Source organism: Pteropus vampyrus, unplaced genomic scaffold (assembly GCF_000151845.1).
Source record: "Pteropus vampyrus isolate Shadow unplaced genomic scaffold, Pvam_2.0 Scaffold16, whole genome shotgun sequence".
Taxonomy (NCBI): Eukaryota; Metazoa; Chordata; class Mammalia; order Chiroptera; family Pteropodidae; genus Pteropus; species Pteropus vampyrus.
In genome coordinates, this window is record NW_011888797.1 from 10,753,765 (window position 1) to 10,768,256 (window position 14,492).

Genomic DNA, 14,492 nt, shown 5'->3' on the forward strand with positions numbered 1-14,492 from the left:
AATATACCTCCCCACCCCACCCAGCCAAAAGGCACAGCAGCCTTGCCCAGGCCACACAAAGAAGAGCCAGGTGCCTTTCCTGCGGAGGCCCTTGGGTCTGACTGGAAGGGAGCCTGGAGCTCAGGTGGCCTGATTATATGGCTCTGGTTGTTTCCACAGCAGCTGCTGCTACAGCCCACATGGAATGACCCCTCCCCAGGCTGGAGCTGGGGCGCAGGCCTGGGCAGGCCTAAGAGGGACAGAGATAAAAGCCAGGCTTTACCCTTAGGGACCTTAAAAACAGCTGGGGAAAGTGGACAAGCCCAGGCCCAGTGTGGTCTGAGTTTCAGGCGGGGCTGAAATAGGGTGGGGACACCTTGTATCCTTGAGCTTTCCCAGGCAGCAGGATGGTGCTAACCTGGTGTCAAGTTGCTGGCTTGGGAGTCTTCAGTTTCCTAATTCTGCACACAGTAGGTTGTGCCCATTGCAGAGACAAGGGAAACTGAGCCACCACAAAGTTCTGAGGTCTGGCCAGTGAGGAAGGTGGAAGACAGGACTAGAACTCAGACTTTGCAACCCCAGCCCCACATTTTAAGAAGCCAGGTTTGGTGTCCGGACTCTGGTGTCTCCTTCCATGAAGGTGTTCTTCAAGCCCTGTCCCCTTTCTAGAAGGGGCCTTCCAGTTAGGGGAGGGGAAATGGGCAAGAGAACTTGCCTAGGAGCTCCTGATCCTGGCCTGAGCCTCTGATCCAGGAGCCTCCTAACCTCTGCCTAGGATTCCACTCAGGTGGGAGCCTCTGGCTCAAGCAGCAACAGCTGGGGGTTTCCCTTCTCCACCCCTCCCCACCCCACTGGGGCTGCCTGGCTCTCCCTTTGGGGAGTGGAGAGGCAACCAGAGTCCAGGGAGTGCCCACTGTGAGCCAGGCCCTGTGCTAGAACACTGAGATGCCCAAGGCCGAGGTCATGCCCTAGAGAAGTGCCCAGTCTGCCACCCAGTCACCCACACAAATAGGTGCTCAGGTGATCCTCAAACCAACCTACTGAAACTGACAAAGTGCTATGCATGACAGGACTCCTCCCCTCCCCCACCCTTGGGTCTCCTGATGCCCGAGGTGCAGGGGCTCAGAGCAAGGTGAAACTACTGTTTTCCAAAGGTTTTCCTCTTGTATTAACTAGCAGTTATGGAGCACCTACTGTATGCCCAGCTCTGTTTTGGGTGGAGCGCCAGAGAGATAACTACCACTGAGTCTGGAGGGACAGATCAGCAGCCGCATCACTGCCTTACAAGAAGGAAGGGCAGGGACTGAGGAAGTTTGCGGGAGAAGGGGCATTACAGATGGAGGAGACTGCTGGGGGCCTGGGGGAGAGCAGGGTGTCCGGGAACTGCTCTGGGACTGTTCTCTGCTGGAGGGTGGCAGACTCCCCCCGCCCCCACCCCCTTAAAGGTGCGACAGGAACAGGAGCACAGGCGCCGCAGGAGCAGGTAGGGGTATCTTGTCCACTCTGGGTCGGGCAGGGCCAGAACAGCTGGCGCATCGGGCCATTAAAAACAGCAAGTCCCGCCTTCCAGGGACTTGGCCAAGGGCACACAGCAGCAGGGTGGCTCGTGGAAGCCAAAGCCCCCAGACGATCGGCCAGCAGGTCTCCTGGGGAGGGAGCCCAGAGCAGCATCCTTTGGCAAGCCCAGACGGGCCAGTACAGGTCAGAGAGGACTGTCCTTAGCCTCTGCCTCCCAAGAATAGAACCGTCTTTCCTCTTTGAGAGGCGTGCAAAGGTTATTTATACCCTGGGCGGGCGGGCGGTAGGTGGGGCAGGAACCTGGGGCAGGCGCAGTGGCAGGAGCGGGCTTACCTGCTTCCCGCCACCGAGGCTGGGCGGGGAGGAGCCGCGCACACAACCTGTGGACTCCCGGGCGGCGGATCGACCGACACTCGCGGGAACCTTCCAGGGGCCGTGGGGGCGGGGGGCGGAAGACGGGGAGATTGAGAACCCAAACTTGGAGAGAGGAGTGACCTGGGGGCCGGGGGCGGGGCCGCCAGCGGGGAGGCGGGAGCGAGCGGGAGTGCGCTGGCCCAGGAAGCGGAGAGCGCCGCCCACCCATCCGGGGCGAGAGCGCTGCGGGCAGAGGCAGGCTGGGCCGGGGGCTGTCGGCCCTCGACCCCCACCGTGACCCTGCAGCCCCCCAGCCCGCCCCCAAGATGATGAAGAGGCAGCTGCATCGCATGCGCCAACTGGCCCAGACGGGCAGCTTGGGACGGTGAGTGTCCACCCGGTCCCATCCAGCCCCACGCTCACCCCAGCCTGACCCGAGGGAAGGTGGAGGGGTGGGGGAAACTGGGGACCGCTGGACGGCCATTCTCTGACTAGCCAGAGCCCTGCCGCTCTTCTCCCTCCAAATGCCACCCCCGCCTCCCAGCCAGAGCTGGAGAGAAAGGCGCTGACTTTGGGGGGAAGGGGCACCCCCCCACCCCTGAGTGGAGGGGGTCACAGGGAGAATCAAGGATGCTGAGTCTTCTCTGCCTCCATGAGCCTCTGAGTGAACGCTCCCCGCTGGCCTCACTTGTCCCTTCTGTACAGTGGGGACAGTTAACCATCTCTGGTTGTCTGGGGGGAGGGGCAGTCAGGGCCCCAGACCTTGGAAGACGGAAAGAGACTGGGTCTCGGCCTGGTGGGAGGAGGGGCCTGCCCGGGTCCTGCGTGCCCCTCCTCCCCCCCAGTCCCTGGGCGGCCTGCTTCTCTGTCTTGCTTCTGCTTTCTCAGCCTCAGGTAGAAACATTCCCAGGACCCCCTCTGTTACCACCCCAGCCCCAATGCTGGTGGAGTAGAGGCCAGAAGTTTGAGGAGCTCCCTGGGCCTGTCTTCTCTCCCCTTCCCCTGCATTGGGAGTTTCCCATCTCTGGGCCCAGGGGAGGGGATCGGGTGTCCAGAGACCTGGTTTTCATCTCACACTGGCACAGATGCCTGTGCAGGTCTATGCTGTCAGGCCACCTTGCTCTGGGCCACAGTGTCCCCCTGAATCCCCAGGCAGGGGCCCAGGGCCTACCCACCACAACGGTCCAGCGTCCTGTGTGACTGTCTGAGCTCAAACACTTCCCCTTCTTGGGGCCAGCCCAGGCCCCTTCTCCCTAGGGTCAGCAGAAAAGAGAGGCTGAGCCCTGGGGTGGCTCCCCCAGTCCCCCCTTCAGTTTCATCCACCCTCTCTCAGGACACAGCCCTGGGCGGAGGAGGAAAAAGCCCTATATCCTCTTGCCACCCCCATGGAATGTGCTCCAACTGGGATGAGGCAGGCCCCAACTGGGAGGGGCAGGGAGGGGCACTGGAAGCAACTGGGGTCCAGGTGCCCTGTTGGCGGAGCAGGGGGGTTCCTAACCTGGGCCAGCTCAGCAGAAGCTCTCTCCGCCCCCCTCACAGCACCCCGGAGACTGCCGAGTTCCTGGGTGAGGACCTGCAGCAGGTACGTGCCTGGGCCAGCCATGGGTGGCAAGGCAGGCCTATGCAGGCTGTCAGCAGAGGGCCGGGCGGAGATGCCAGTTGGGGGACCAGATTGAGTCATTCCCCAAGCTGTTGGCCGTGGGGTCCCCAGGAGGAGGAAAAAGAAAGGTGGTTCCTGCTCTGGGGAAGAACAGAGCAGTGGGAGGTGGGGGACAACCTCCCAGGACCCATAACCTCCATGCCCTCTCCCAGGTGGAGCAGCGGCTGGAACCAGCCAAGCGAGCAGCCCACAATGTCCACAAGCGACTACAGGCCTGTCTGCAGGGCCAGAGTGGGGCAGATATGGACAAGCGGGTGGTGAGTGGGGGTCCCAGGGAGAAGGGGGCCTGGGCAGGACACCTCTGTCCAATGGGGGAGTGAAGTTGGGGCTGGGGTCTCTCTGCCAGTCTGAGCCTCTGGCCCCAAGGGGGTGAAGACTGCTCTGTCCCAAGGCCCCCAGGCACCCCACTCATGAGGCCTTATCTCTTCCCCATCCCCTTCTTGACCTGTCCTCCTCTGCATCAATCTCCTGAACCCAGACCAGGCTCTGATTGCACCTGAACTTCTCTGTCCAGTCAGCCCTTAGAGCAGAGCAGGCTCTCTCAACTGGGGCAATCTGAGGGCTTCCTGAAGGAAGTGACTTTTGAGCTGGACTTTGAATGATACTTGTATTAATCAAGAGCCAGCATTTATGGACTGCATTCCCTCTCTCAATGCTGACAGCAACCCTAGGAGGAGGCCGCCTTTATTAGCACTTTACTAGATGAGGAAATGGAGACTTAGAGAGATAAAGTGACTCACTCAAGTCCATGCAGCTAGTAAGTAGCAAAACCGAGATTTGAACCCTGGTCACTCTGACCAAAGCTAGTACTCTCCATAACTCTAGGTGGGAATGGGTCCAGCATGTTTTGGAATCAGTTAACAATTAAGTGTGGCCAGAGTTCTGGGTGCGAGGGGGAGCAATGGGAGCTGTGGAGGGTTTGCGCTCCACAGTGGCCGGGTCAGCCACCTGTGCCCTGGGGCGGGGAAGAGCCCACTCCGAGGCCTATTCCCAGCTCCTCCATCCCCCTTCAACTGTGTGACCTTGGCAAGTCCTCTGTTCTTAGTTTTCCAGCCTGTGATGGGACTCGGCCATTCCTTCCACCTTGATCAAGTAGCTCCTGGGAGGGAGAAAGGGGACCCCAGAGGGATGGGTGCTCTGTACTTGGTCCCAGGGAGAGGTCACCCCTACCATGCCTTGTTATCATCCTGCTTCCGCTTTCACCTGACTGTGACCCTCCTGGGTTCCCTGCTCCCCATCCATCACGCCCAGTGCCTCGGTGCAGTTCTGCCCCCAAGAGACACATCATGAGTTCGGGCAGGCTGAAGGGAGGCCCAGTGGGCAAGCACAGGCACTCATGCTCACAACCAGACCTGCCCTCCCTGCAGAAGAAGCTTCCTCTCATGGCTCTTTCCACCACGATGGCCGAGAGCTTCAAGGAGCTAGACCCTGATTCCAGTATGGGGTGAGCACAGACGGGGGCCTCAGCCTTCACCTGGAGAGGCCAAGGAGGAATCTGGACTGGGAGGGGGCCCAGGGCAGGGAAAGCAGCCACGGTGGAAGGATGACCAGGCTAGAGAGAGTATCTGGGCTGGGGACGGTATCCAGGTCAGTGAGGGCAGCCATGCCTGGGAGGGTATTGGGCTCAGAGAAGATGAGGGAGAGATCGAAGGGGCAGGAGACTATTGGGGGACAGGGGGAGAGACTCTACTAGTATTTCCAGATGGGAGTGAAGGGCTGTGGGAGCCTGGACCCACTGGGTGCTGTGTCCACAGGAAGGCTTTAGAGATGAGCTGTGCCATCCAGAACCAGCTGGCCCGCATCCTGGCCGAGTTTGAGATGACCCTGGAGAGAGATGTCCTGCAGCCACTCAGCAGGCTGAGTGAGGTGACCCTACCTGCTGACCCCAGCATCCCCGCCTCTAGTTCCCAGCTCCCCAGCCCTCTGATCCCTCCTTCCCCATGTCTGCCCCCAGGAAGAACTGCCAGCCATCCTCAAACACAAGAAAAGCCTGCAGAAGCTGGTGTCAGACTGGAACACCCTCAAGAGCAGGTGGGAGCCACAGAGTCTGGGTGGGTCCATGCCCAGGTTAGCCCACAGAGGTTCGAGGCCCTTCCCAAACTAGGAGGACATTGCAGGGCCCACTGGGTACAGAGTGCGTACTTGTGCACACATCTGGTAGGAACACATATAGTGAGGAGATGTGCGAGAGTGCCTATGTGCATGTGTATATGCATATGCTTGTGTCATCTGAGGGTGACCTCAAAGCCTAGGGTAGTCATGAACAGTTCTCCAAGATCCCTGGATGACAGGAAGACCTCCCTGGAGGTCTTCCCTGGAGCCGGAGGGCTGTGACCACCAAACCTACCACCAGGTGGCACCCCTGAGCACTTATAGCCCAGGCCCAGGGAAGCTACGAGATTTTCAGTCTATAAATTCCAGAATCCTGTGTGGTTAGGCATATGGAGGGGACACTTGGCTCTGGACAGTAACCACCCCACCTTGGAATCGTCCCCAGGCTTAGCCAGGCAGCTAAGAACTCAAGCAGCAGTCAGGGCCTGGGTGGTGGCCCAGGCAGTTACAGCCACACCACCATGGCCAACAAGGTGGAGACGCTGAAGGAGGAGGAGGAGGACCTGAAGAAGAAGGTGGAGCAGTGCAAGGTGAGGGGCACTTGAGGTTCCCTGGATGCGTGGGGGCAGTAGAGGTCGGCACTGTCCTCATTTCACAGACGAGGAAACTGAAGCTCACAGAGGTGACGTGACTTGCCCAAGTCCACATAAGCAGGAAGCAGCAAAGTTGGAGTTTGAAACCAGGTAGTCAGGCTCCAAGGTCTGTTTATTTAGCCATTACCTTGTAGCTTCTTCTGTTTACACCATGCAAATAACACCTGGGAGGCAGAGATACTCCACTCGCCAGGGCCTTGGTGTATTTGTAAGTGAGTAAATGAATGAATGGCGAATGAATAAATGGTGCATAACACAGGGCACTGTGCTAAGGGTATGGGGACACAGAGGTGAGAAACTCTAAAAGCCCTTGAGAGTTTGGACGATTGGATGAGGGCAGCCAGGTGAGGTTGGGGGTGGGCCAAGCACAAGCCTTGGCAGCGAGAGGAGAGCTGGCTAGGACCCTCCACATACAGCCTGGGCAAGTCCCTAACCCCTCCAAGCCTCGGCTTCCCCTCTGAGCCCCAGCCTCACCGGTGTAAGCCCTCCTCTCTCTGTCCCCAAGGATGAGTACTTGGCCGACCTATACCACTTTGCCACCAAAGAGGACACCTATGCCAACTACTTCATCCATGTGAGTCCAAGACCGGGCTTCAACCACCCGGAGCTCAGGGGTGGATGCCAGAGCCAGGAGCCACTGAGACCCACTATGAGATGGTGGGAGGGAGGGGTCTGCTCTTGCGGACCCTGAGGGCGGCTCAGCTTCCCTCACTTCTTCCGGGGGTGCCCCTTTGTCCCCACAGCTCATGGAGATTCAGGCCGATTACCATCGCAAGTCTCTGAGCTCACTGGACACGGCCTTGGCTGAGCTGAAGGAGAACCACAGCCAAGCAGGTGGGGACACAGGCGGGTCCCGACCCCACACCCCTTACCCCCACCATGCTCAGGGCATGTTGAAAGGCTTACACGATATTGCATTCCATGCTCAAAGGCAATAGGGAGCCACAGATGAGTTCTGAGCAGGGAGAGCTCAATTAGATTCGTGATGGACACTGCTCTGGCTGCTGAGTGGGGGATAGAATGAGAGGGGCCAGGACTGGAGCCAGGAGACCTGTTAGGAGGCAGAAGGGAGATGATGGTGGCCTGGACTGAGATGAAAGCAGTGGAGGTGAACAGATTCAAGTGATGTATTGGATGATTTCAGGATGCGTGGCATGGATGGTCAGGTGGGAGGTGGTACCATTGGCCAAAGCAGTAATCCCTCGAGGACATCTGGTGTGGTGCCCCTGGCTGCCCAAGGGTGGAAGGACCCTGGGCCGCTGATCTGTCTCGTCCCTGCAGACCCCTCCCCCTCGATGACGGCCACCCCCTTCTCCAGGGTGTATGGGGTGTCACTGGGAGCTCACCTGCAAGAGCTGGGCCAGGACATTGCCCTGCCCATTGAGGCCTGCGTCCTGATGCTGCTTTCCGAGGGCGTGAAGGAAGAGGTGGGACCCACTGGGACAGGTGGGGAGGGAGTATCGGGGTCCTCAGTTTGTCCCAGGCCTCCCTCATGCTGCCCATGCTGTGCCCATAATCCCACCCCTAGAGCACAGGACCAGGGAGAAGGCAAGGCCTCCTGTTACTGAAGTGACACCACCTCCCACTTAGTGATGCTCTGTGAGCCAAGCACTGTGCTATAAGCCCTTTGCACTGAGGAATTTAATTCTGTTTAATTATCCCAATAACCCTCGGAGGGAGCCCTCAGTGGCTCTGTTTTACAAGGGGAGATGGAGGTCAAGAGGTAGACGCCTGACGGCACGCGAGAAAATGGCAATGAAGCCAGGGACTCGGGGGTAGTCACTGCCGCACGCTGGCCTCCTCCGTCCTTCGTACCTCAGTCTGCTCATCCCTCGGCTGCCTTCCTGAGGACAGGCCCCTCGGAGGCGGAACTACTCACAGACTGAGGCTTCCTGACAAGCCTGCAGGGCCTCCGTTCTCCCCTCTGTTTCTAACCAGACACCTGTCTCCCCATGGCTTTTCCCAGCCTCTCCCGGACTTCCCTTTTGCCCAGAATCCTAGACCTTGAGAGTTGAGAGGCTCTGTGGACGCTGCTGTCCAGTTTGCCTGTCAGACCAGTGGGGACACAGGCCCAGTGAGGGCCAGCCACCTGCCCCAGGCCATGAGTAAGCTAGGACCTCCCGGCCAGGGCGTCCTACCCCACATACCCCTCCATGACCCTACCTGTTCCCTTTCGCACCCAGGGCCTCTTCCGCCTGGCCGCTGGGGCCTCGGTGCTGAAGCGCCTCAAGCAGACGATGGCCTCGGACCCCCGCAGCCTGCAGGAGTTCTGCTCTGACCCCCATGCCGTGGCAGGTACCTGCTCCAAGGAGCCCTGGGTGGGGGGCCTTCCCCCCAAATCTCTTCACCACAGCTTCCCGAAATGATTCCATGATAGTGTGGTTTGAGGCCTGATAATCTGCTAAGGAGACACAGGAGTCCTTAAGATGGGGTTTATGACAAGCCCCTGGAAAATGTATGTATGTTTTTCCGGGAACAAGATCACTAGCCTTCATCATTTTCTCTAAAGGGTCCCATGGACCAAAGAAATGATCAGACTTAGACATGTTAGTGTGAACGAGGGCTGGAGGCTCCTACAGATGAAAAGAGCTGGGCACTTGGGTAGAGGTGGGGGCTTAGGGGCTGTGTCTGAGCCCCTGCCACCACTTCAGGTGCCCTCAAGTCCTATCTGCGGGAGCTACCGGAGCCCCTGATGACCTTTGACCTCTATGACGATTGGATGAGGGCAGCCAGGTGAGGTTAGGGGTGGGGGTGCTGGGGAAGACGAGGCTGCAGAGGTGCCTCCCTGGGCTGGCTCACCAGTTCTTTCCCCCTCCCCAGCCTGAAGGAGCCAGGAGCTCGGCTAGAGGCCCTTCAAGAGGTGTGTAGCCGCCTGCCCCGAGAGAACTTCAACAACCTCAGGTGAGCTCCGAGCCAGCCCCGGGCCTCCCTGGAGCCGGACCCTGCGGGGACTCCGCAGCCTGGATTTGAGTCCTGCCTTCATATCCTAAGCAATATTGTTGAAAATAGCTGAGATGTACTGGTCCTATTTTCTAATACCACACATTGAACTAAACACATACCTTGAACCTTGGAAGCCACACCACCTGGCTTCAAATCCCACCTGTGCCACTGTGTGGCCCCGGGCTGGCGATTTGACCTTTCTGAGCCTGGGCTAGAAAACGCACTCCCTACCCTGTAGGGTAGCTGGGAGAGTCCCAGCTTAGCCCAGTACCTGACACATAGGTGGCACTCAGTAGGTCAGCTAATTTAGCTATTAAAAATTTTAAAGCCAGCCTGTGTGGTGTCTTGGCCATACTCCAGAAACCCCAATCTGGGAAGGTCTCAGGCCACAGGGGCACCGGTGGGTGTCTGTGACCCGATGCCCCACCCCCAGCCCAGGACTACCTCCCGTCTCCCCAGGTACCTCATGAAGTTCTTGGCACGGCTGGCCGAGGAGCAGGAGGTGAACAAGATGACACCTAGCAACATTGCCATCGTCCTGGGGCCCAACCTGCTGTGGCCTCCTGAGAAAGAAGGGTGAGGGGCCCGAGGGTGGGGGCAACGGCGGCACTCCCCACCCGAGCTGTCTGCTACATGTTTTCCCCTGGGGCCTCGGGACGGGTGGAGCAGCTCCTGTCCTCGAGGCTGCCGTGTGGGGGCCCCAAAGGAATCATGGACCCTACAGGGCTTTGGAGATGGGAATTCTGGGTAAAGGGGGCAGTGGGGTGCTTGGGAGGCTGGGGGTCCGAGGTCTGGTTCTAGCCACCACACTCCATCTTCCAGAGTTGAGCCTTAGAAAGTCACTCTTGGCCTCCATTTCTTTGTCTGTAAATTAGAAAGAAATGATACAAAGTCTGAGGATTTTTGCTCTGGGAATTAAATGAGATAACGAATGGAGAAATGTTTTGCAAACTATTAAGTGCTGTCATGTGCGGGGTCATTGTTATTCAACTGGCTGTGGATGGCAAAAGGGTTTCATTCATTTGCTGAGTGCGTTTACCTGGTAGAGGCTGCCTGGCCCCCAGAACTGCATTGAAAAGTGCCATGACCGCCTGGCGATGCCTGTCATGGGTGAAGGAAGGGAAAATTTGGTGTGTGAGTGGCATGTTTGCCATCCAGAGTGGTCTGTGAGCTTTTGAGAACAGGGACTCGAAGTGGTTGATCCTTGCGTTCCTAGTGGCCGGCACAGGGCCAGAGAATCGGGGTCACTAAGACTTTGCTCAATGATGACTCGCTTTCCCTGCGTTTTGTCCCAGGGACCAGGCCCAGCTGGATGCCGCATCAGTGTCATCCATCCAGGTGGTAGGCGTGGTGGAGGCTCTGATTCAAAACACAGACACCCTCTTCCCTGGAGGTGAGGCTCCTGCCTGTGTGCACGTGCCCCTTTGTGCCCTCCGTGCCCAGCTTGGTGCCCTTCAGACCGGCTTCAGTCCCTAGCAGCCCCACAAATTCACCATGAGGCCTACAGGAAATTGCTTCTCCACTCTGAGCCTTAGTCGCTCATCTGTAAAACGGAGATGCTTCCGCCTGCTTCATGGGACTGTTGTGAGGCTCCCATGGGGGCGGGAAGGTGAAACATGGTCCAGACAATGTCAGGGGAAAGGGAGAGTGGTCCTGGCCCTGGCCGAGGAGCAGAGGCCAGTGGAGGCTCTGGAAGCTAAGACTTGCTCTATTCTGTCTGCAGACATCGACTTCAATGTGTCAGGCTTGTTCTCAGCCCCTGCCCCCCAGGACAAGGTCAGCGACAGGCCAGCCTCTGAGGAGCTTCCAACCATTGCCATGCTGGCCCCGACCCCGGCCCCGGCCCCGGCCTCGGCCCCGGCCCCAGCCTCGGCCTCGGCCCCAGTGGCTACCAAGGAAAGGTAAGACTGACGTGTACAAATGGCCCCTCTCCTGTCCCCAAGATGCCCAGCCTGAGGCACCATCTCTCGGAGCTTCTAACAGCATTTTAGGAAATGTAATAATTGCATTTGTATTTTCATCCCAAATACCGCATTTGCCTGTTTGGAGTGGGTGGGGTGGAGACTCAGAGGCGGAGGTCCTCCCGACCTCTGACATGTTTTCTCGTTCACTGTATAGCTATTTACTGAGCAGCATATGTGTCAGGCACTGTTTCAGGCCCTGGACATTTAGAGAACGAGGGATCTGATCATTTTGGAATTTGTAAATACCTTCCAGTCTTCTCTTTGATCCTTTAAATCTGGAAAGGCTGCGTGGTACCACTTTACCTCCATACCGAGCAGGTATTGTTCAGTTGTCACAGACTGCTGGTGCCCAAACCATTTCCTCAGATGAGCAAGACAGACAAATGCTGCCCTTAGAGCTTGCATTCCTGGGGGTGGAATCAACAAGCACACCCTAAAAAGTACAGTATAACATCAGTGGTGTGCGCTATAAGAGAACAGAGCAGGGTAGGGGGACCTCGGGGCTGCTTTAGCCGCGGGGTCAAAAGACACCTCCCTGAGGAGGAGCCAACTGAACAAAGACCTGAGGGAGCCAGGAATGAGCCTCGGCCTGTCCCTCTGCTGCTCATCCGCTCTCTGGCTTCTAGTAACTGGAACATCTCATAAAGATGGAGGCTAAGAGCTGAGGCAGAGGGGAGGCTCTGCTTTCTACCCACTATCCTGGCCCCGTAGGGGACTACAGACACTGTCACAGTGTCACACGAAAGCCAGGGGCTCAGTGGATGCAAACTCTGGCCAATGCCAGTAGCATCTTCCCAGGGGGTCCTGGTCTGGGGACAGATCCCAGGCCTGGCCACAAGGCGGAGGACTCAAACTCAGCCTGTTGGCTGGGAGTCTCCTCAGCATTCTAAGAGAGTTCTAGGAGATGGCCGAGTCTGACCCTGACCCTCTCCTTCCCTCACAGGACAGAGTCCGAGGTGCCCCCAAGACCAGCCTCCCCCAAGGTCAGTAGGAGCCCTCCGGAGGTAGCTGCCCAAGCAGAGGACATGGCTCGGAAGAGTGAGTGGACTGTGGAAGGAGAAGGGGGATAAAGGGTGGGCAGGAACAGGGGTGGGCAATCCAGACCCTCCCATGTTTCCAGGCAGCCAGGGGAGGCCAGGAATCCAGGTAGCTAAGAGCCAGGTTTGCTGCCTGACACTCTGGGTTCAGATTACAGCTCTGTGACCTTGGCAGGTGACTTTGCCTGTCTGCTCCTCAGCTTCCTCCTCTGTAATAGAACAGTACCTGCACCTACCTTGTAAGGCCGTTTGGAGAATTAAATGGTGCTGCCTGGTTCATACAGTAAATGCTTGATACAGTTCGGGCATCGTGAGCATGGGGGGCAGTGATGTCCAGTCCCTCAGAAGCCCAGAGGTCACAGAGTGAAGAGGAAGGATGGGGTCTTCAAAGGGCGATGAGGGAGGGGAGGTGGCGTTGCTGGTGGTGGGAACAGACCAGGGGCCTCCTTCCGAGCCCCCGTGGTACACTTGCCTGTTGACTTGGCCAAAAGCTAGTCAGGTGAGAAGGCCGAAGGTTCAGGTGGGGAGTCTGCCAGGGTGACTAGCAACTTGGGAGGCCCAGCCAGGAGGCTCTAGAGTTTCCCACCTGGGTGTACAGTGTAGAGCCTGGAGTAGATGGAGCAGCTGCAGAAGCCTCCGGACCAGAGGGAGCTGGGAGGTTGCACAGGGACCTTCATGCCGGGGCGAGGGGGCGGGGGGGTGGGCATCTAGCCACCTTTCCTGAGCTGGGAGCATGTGGGATATTTACTCACTGGAGCACAAGTCGAAGCACTGTCACAGCATCGCCTGGCTGGTCTTCACGTCAGCCCTGGGAGGTTGAGGTCTTCATCCCATTTTACCAGTGAGGAAACTGAGGCCTCAGGAGGGCAAGCGATTTGCCCAGGTCCCCCAGTGGATAGAGGCAGAGCTAGGACCAGAGTCCAGCTCTCCTGGCCCTGCCCAGCCCCTCGACTGCCTCTCGAGGTCAGAACTGTGCTGTGGGATCTCTGAGCTGGGTGGGGTAGTTCTGGTGGGCTTCTGAGAGGAGGTGAGCAAGACCCAAGTGTCAGGGAAAACAGGCAGCATTTCTTGATTTGACAAATATATACTGAACACCGACTCTGTGCCCAGCACTGTGCTAGCCAGCCACACGTAAGATAGCCTCACTTAATTTGCATTCTAGTGGGAGGGACAAGCAATAAGCAACAGAAAAACTGGCAAGGTCGTTTCAGTGGGCAACAAGTCTTATGAAGAAAATACAACCGAAAAATGTGACAGTAACGGGGGCAGGGGAATACTCCAGCTGAGAGGTTGAAAGGACATGGAGAGAGGCCTGAGTAATGAGGAGCCAGCCATGGACACAGTGTTCCCGGCAGAAAGAACAAAGGTCTTGAGGTGAGGTAGGATGGAGCTTAGTGGATTTGCCACCAACAATATGGACACCTAACTACCCCTTTCCTTCCTCTACAGCCAAGCGTCCGGCACCAGCCCGGCCCACCATGCCACCCCCACAGGTCTCCAGCACCCGCTCTTCCCCTCCAGCCCCACCCCTCCCCCCCGGCTCTGGCAGCCCTGTGACCCCCCGGGCTCTGCCCCGCCGTCTGGTTGGCAGCAGCCTTCGAGCCCCCGCAGTGCCACCCCCATTGCCCCCCAGCGCCCCCCAGCCTGCCCGGCGCCAGAACCGGCGTTCGCCAGCCTCCCCCAGCCAGGCCTCCCTGAGTCCGACCTTCCCCAGCCCAGTCTCTTTGAGCATGCCTGCCCAGGTGGACCTGGGGGCAGCCACAGAGGAAGGAGGAGACCCTGAGGCTGTAGGCAGGGCCCCAACTCCCCCAGCTATACCCCCTCAGCCCCGGCCCAGGAGCCTTGCTTCAGAGACCGACTGAGCTGGTGGCCTCTCCCTGACAGCCCTCAGTGTCCCCCTCCACCTCGTCCTTCCAGGACATAGCCCTCACCCCTCCCAAGTGGTGGGGGCCTCCAGCCTTTGCCCACAAATGCCTCGGTGTCCGCTGGGTCGGCCCCCACAGCGAGGAGGACTCAGGACAGCCCTTCACTTCCTGTCTTTTCCTTTCGGATCCACCTGGGCTTGAGGGGGCCCTCAGCCGACTCCCACTCTCTGGCAGGGTCCCAGGGGAGCCACCAGAAGGAAAGAGAGCTTGCTTGCTCCTACAAGACTTTGACTTTTCTCTTGCCAATGTATTTTTCGTAAGGCTGGGAAATAAGTTATTTTGGACGGAACTGGAGCAGCTGGCCAAAAGATAGCTTTATTTTCTGTACTCAAAATAAAGAAGCCACTTTCACAAAGGGGGAAAAATTAGCTATTCTTTGCCTCCTTTCCTTCTTCCTATATGAAATA

At 58.1% G+C, this 14,492-nt stretch overlaps 1 protein-coding gene across 1 annotated transcript; it reads left to right on the plus strand.

Moving 5' to 3' along the window:
• Positions 1-1,820: 1,820 nt before the first annotated feature.
• Positions 1,821-14,453, plus strand: SH3BP1 (SH3 domain binding protein 1). The gene is made up of 18 exons (XM_011387574.2): positions 1,821-2,236; positions 3,391-3,433; positions 3,664-3,768; positions 4,879-4,955; positions 5,266-5,377; positions 5,466-5,542; positions 6,009-6,153; positions 6,722-6,790; positions 6,960-7,050; positions 7,498-7,643; positions 8,400-8,511; positions 8,868-8,949; positions 9,037-9,117; positions 9,619-9,735; positions 10,455-10,552; positions 10,883-11,060; positions 12,067-12,161; positions 13,610-14,453. Exons 1-18 carry the CDS (start codon positions 2,178-2,180, stop codon positions 14,020-14,022), a joined length of 2,100 nt encoding a protein of 699 aa, XP_011385876.1. The 5' UTR covers positions 1,821-2,177; the 3' UTR covers positions 14,023-14,453.
• The last annotated feature ends 39 nt before the right edge of the window (positions 14,454-14,492 follow it).